This window comes from Aplidium turbinatum, chromosome 3, assembly GCF_918807975.1.
Source record: "Aplidium turbinatum chromosome 3, kaAplTurb1.1, whole genome shotgun sequence".
NCBI classification, from domain to species: Eukaryota; Metazoa; Chordata; class Ascidiacea; order Aplousobranchia; family Polyclinidae; genus Aplidium; species Aplidium turbinatum.
The window spans coordinates 37430768-37435643 of NC_137474.1; the positions used below are offsets into that span (position 1 = coordinate 37430768).

Below are 4876 nucleotides of genomic sequence, written 5' to 3' on the forward strand. Positions count from 1 at the left end.
TCGTAATGATAGCTTTTTGTTGCTTTGGGGGGAAGCAGTAGAAAAAGTGTGTTGAAAAGTGAAAACCGCACCAATCAGACAGTTAAAAAGCGTTCAACGTCACACTGAAATTTTTTGAATCTTTCTCTTTGTTTTTCAACGTCTAATGATGTTAATTAAAACCCTTTGTGTCACCTGGGAAAGACAGCAAAAAGATGTTAAAATATAATTTTTAAACAAATTCATTCGGACAGTCACCAAAAGTTGGCAAATTCTTGAAAGTTCTGCAGAATGCCGTATCTCTATGTTGCCATACTTCATCATACGTTAAGAAAATGCAACAGTTTGTTAGCTTAATTTCACCAGTTATGCCAAAACGTTAGCTGGTTGGACGACACAAAATTAGTTTGATGCGATGTCCATTGTCCAACAATCATTCAAAAAAATCGCCTACAACAAGATTTGACCATTTTTTGTGGATATTTCTTCCGCTGCTCAATTCCGATTCTCTGCATGCTGAAATGAGCTTCAAAAAATTGTTTAACACCAATCAATCGAACATTGGTATTTAGATGTTTTAAAACGTTGAATCATTGTATGCCAAATACTTTTTAATTGATTTCGTCTAATCTTTACTTTGTACACAGGAGAAAGAAGAAGTGCATAAGATATCAACATGATGGAGATGATTCCGATGATTCAGATGCTTCCATTGGCCCTTACCAGGTTAGCAACCAGCCATGTAAAGTTAGGGGTTTTCAACATTTGTTCTTACAGGGCAGTTTTATTGAGTTGATCCTTGTTTACGTTTTTCATTGTACTGTAATTTGATTGCAATGGTCTGTACTACCCTGTTTAATCGAGTATAAGACGCAGAATTTTGTAGCAAGTGTGTACTCACCAAAGTGAGTTACACTGTAAGTGAGATGTACATGTCGGGGTGTGATGTACTCTAGACACGAATAATTTCAAAGCCCGACTTGTAAATTTATATCACTTGTCACGCCTGGGTTAGGACTGCGACTTAATACTCGAATAAATACGGTATTATACTTCCGTTTGTTGTGTTTTAAGTCATTAAAATCATGGTATTTCAACTTATTGTTGCTCAAGATGTGGAAACTGTTTTAAAAGATAAAAGGCGTCATCATCTAACGTAAACTAATCGTTGAGCTTTGTCAATTCTTCAGGAATCTCCCGAGGGGCCTTACAGCTTTGACTCTGGTAGTCAGTCCGCTCTCCCCCAGTCATCGACTTCCGCAACTGGCACCAGCAGCGACCAGTCGAGGCCCTCTCAAGCTTCTGAGCGGCTCTCCCCCGGCCAACCGATGGTCACAGATCAAATTAAGCAAGAAAAATCTCCCCCCTTGCCTCACGATCCGAATGTTCCTTGCTCTAATGATAAGAATGCGGTGAGTTGGGTGTTTTTCTATTAGTATCCTATTTAACACAAGCATACCGTAGCAGACTAACTAATTGTTTGAAGTAAATTTGATTGGTCGCGTACCGCATGCTGCCGTTTTCACCATCGCAATGACAATTGACCTAGTGTCTACTCATATGTTTTCCACTTGTAAGTTTCATCGCTGATTATTATTCTTTGTATGATCTACAATAACTGGCTCGGTGGATTATTATTGGCGTTCTCTCAATTGGTAGGCATCGGGTCGATACCCTGTCGGCTCACACCGAAGACTGGGTAAAAATGATGTTGAATATGTGATAAATGATGCTGCGCTGACACTGTCTGCTTTGTAATGAGCTGAGAGCAACGTATACCTGCGGTGGATGCAGCGCAACATGAAAACTCACTGACGTTATTATTATAACGTATGTTTTTTTATTGCCTGGTATGAAAACTTCCTCGGCTGTTGAACGAAATTGTTGTCTAAGAAAGTCTGGTGTCTTCATTGAGCACTTTTTTTATCATGTTTATCATTTTTCGTTCTCTTCTTTATCTCTTTTGCTTTTCAGGATAACATGTATCATCCTCCGACGTCAAGTTTCAATTCCTCATCAAACGAAGCTTCCAGCAGCAGTGCTCATTCGACCATCAGCAACAAGAAATCTCCACGTACGAATGACTCTCAAAACCATTCCTTGCCGAAGAGCTCGGAAAGTTTCCGTCCTCCCGCGGGAAATTTGAACGGTTTTCCCGCAGCGAGCAAAACTGGACCCGATGGTCGAAACCGAAGGTCGAATTCGTCTCATCCCGAGTCCCCGTTGAACAATTCAAGCAACAGACAAACTATGTTTAATTCACCCTTGCTCTCTCCTGCCGCTATGGGCTTAAATTCCCCCCATTCCAACCCTCTTTTACCCCATCAGTTTTCTTACCTTGCTGCCAATCTACCTACTTCACCCATCGGAAGTTTTATGAGTTTTTCGGGTTTCAAGGGCCTCACGTCTCCGATGAGTATGGGGTTGAGTGGGCCTGGGGCTTCAGTGGCCCCCGGTGGTCATCCGGGTTCAAGTGCTACTAGACGACCAAGCTCGGCTCTTGAGGGAAAATCTTGATCCGAGTGATGCCCCCGCAGATAGTGCAACAGTCCCCCCCCCCCTAAAGCCTAAGTGTCGCTGTTTCTTCAAGCCGAATGTGAATGTCTTAGCTGAAAGCCGCAGCATACCAGCTTTCGCCTTTACTCGTGGATTTGACGCAAGGCTAAGTCCAGCCTCGTATCGCGTTGTTCTCGCCACTGATTCGCACTAAAAAGTGATCTGTGCCAACAGAAGAGTAATTGTGCCAACCCCTTCCAATTGTGCCTACTCGACAGATTTTATAAGATTTAACTTTTTTAACCTTCGTTTATCAGACGCGGTTTGTATGAGTGTACTGGTTGTATTTTTCTACATTATAGTCAGAGGAGAATTTCTTTCAATTTCAACCATTAGCATCGTGCCCATCAAGTCTAGATTACTTTCTTAATTTGTGTTCTGTTTTATGAGATGTCTATTCCCTGAATCTTAAGTGCAACTTGCACCCCAGCCTAACGTATGCGGACGTTGAATCAATGTAAAGATGGATTGATTTGCTAGCTTGGAAAACTTTCGACTTCTTTGGTACATTGGGTCCTTTGTTATTCAACTGATTGCAAGATTTCGCCAGCCAATCAGATGTACAGTAATTGTACGTCTGATCAACGTAAATTGAGAGGTTGTTTTACGATCTAGAATTGTTTTTCATGCAAACTTCTGTTACTACTGCAAAGTTACTGCTTAGTCTTTTTAACTTAAATTTGCTGACGAAACTCGTGACGTATGGCGGCGAATGTTTTCGTTCTTTGCTCAGGAGTCAACGCAGTTTGAAAATCTACGTTGTTTTTACGTTTTTTTACTGTCTTTTCAATCGTGTTACGACGTGAAGTTGTTTTATTTATCCCATTGGCCGTTCTAGTGGTAGTTTTGATTTTGAGGTCTTATTCTAGCGCAAGAAACGAAAAAACTATTTGCATTGTATCAACGCTGGATGATCGTCAAGCAATGCATAATAATTAACAAAGCACAATTATGTGCTAAACTTTAAATGTTTACATCAATTAGCGTTGTTATATCATCATTTTTACGAAATTAGCCTCCAAAATTTGGACTTCTCACGTTGTCCGTCAATTTCCAGCAAACTTGTTTTAGAGTTTGTTATCGCTGCTTTTATACCTTGTAGTGATAACGTTATTATTACGTCCACAAATGTCACCTATCCTGTCTTTTGGATAAAATTTATTGCAGTTTAAATCAAATCAGAATACTCAATTTTCACTCCATCCCCCACACTGATTCAGCCAGCATCCCAGACAGATTAACCGTTTTTACGTTGATTTAACGTCTGCAAACGATGAATCAATGTAAAATATGGTTGATTTTTGCAAGGGAACTTGCTCAATTCCAATCACGATTGATTTCTGGGCAGGGGTGCGACTATTGGGGCACCCTCTCCTGGTAAGTTAAATTTTATAGGCCTACGTGGGAAGACGATTGAATGCACTTTTGCATCAAAATTAGGGATTGAGTTAAAATTTTAACTAATAGGCGCCTTTTAGCAACTCTTACCCGTTGAAACAAACCTGTTGTTACTCCACTGGGTATGATTGGTATCTTTTCATTTAGCAGGCTTTTTGTATCAAAGCTTTGGTCAAAGATCTTGTTTTCTATTGCCAACTTTCTTATACATTGGTGCCTCCATTAATACATTGCCTTCACTATCTATAGTTTTGCATAATTTTTTTGTAATTTTTCAATAAGTATATTTTACAGACATATCTTCTGTACCTGGATAAAATCAGGTTTCAAGCTGAAATGTGACGTTTTCACGAAAACGTTTTTCTTACGCAAGAGTGGACGTGCCAATGAGACGTAACTAAAAGCCGAGAATATGTTTTGCAGTCGTTCAAAGTTCGTTTGCTTCAACATTTTTCCAGTCTTGTATCCCGTCTTTGTTTTTGTATAAAATCTCTTGTATAAATCACTAACTTTCTGTGCTAACCCGTTTTTTTTTTGCATTTTTTGCGTTCTTTTTATGTCATTGCAGTTCTTAAGTACAATTACCGTTAATCTTATGCGAAAAGCAATTTCCTTCATTTCTTTCGTGTATTTACAAGTTTAAAGTAACGCAGCAAGAGAAAAAGCATTCAGGAAAATCTCGACGAAAATTCAGCAAGTGAAATCATCGATTTCTGCGTCAATGCTATGTCTTCACTTTAAGCTAGGCGTGAATAAACGCCAACTGCCAACATTGCACCAAAATCTCATGCATGTAAAGTTTTACACGGTGTTACAAAAAAGTTAACCGAAACGTTTTCGTCAGTTCACGATTGGACTTTAGTTTTGAAACGCCGTATGTGATCATTTGGTACGAAAGATCAAGCATTGCACGCAACAACCAGTCAGCAGCAAAATAAATGGG

At 39.6% G+C, this 4876-nt stretch overlaps 1 protein-coding gene across 3 annotated transcripts in view; it reads left to right on the forward strand.

The window, feature by feature from the left end:
* Nucleotides 1-4739, forward strand: part of LOC145765895 (transcription factor 7-like 2) — a 41801-nt gene extending 37062 nt beyond the window's left edge. For all 3 annotated transcript variants that reach the window (XM_082577560.1, XM_082577561.1, XM_082577562.1), the window contains exons 11-13: nt 627-705; nt 1170-1391; nt 1954-4739. In XM_082577560.1, coding sequence (XP_082433686.1) covers nt 627-705; nt 1170-1391; nt 1954-2496 — 844 coding nt within the window. In that variant the 3' untranslated portion in view covers nt 2497-4739. The remainder of the gene's footprint in view (nt 1-626; nt 706-1169; nt 1392-1953) is intronic.
* Nucleotides 4740-4876: the final 137 nt, after the last annotated feature.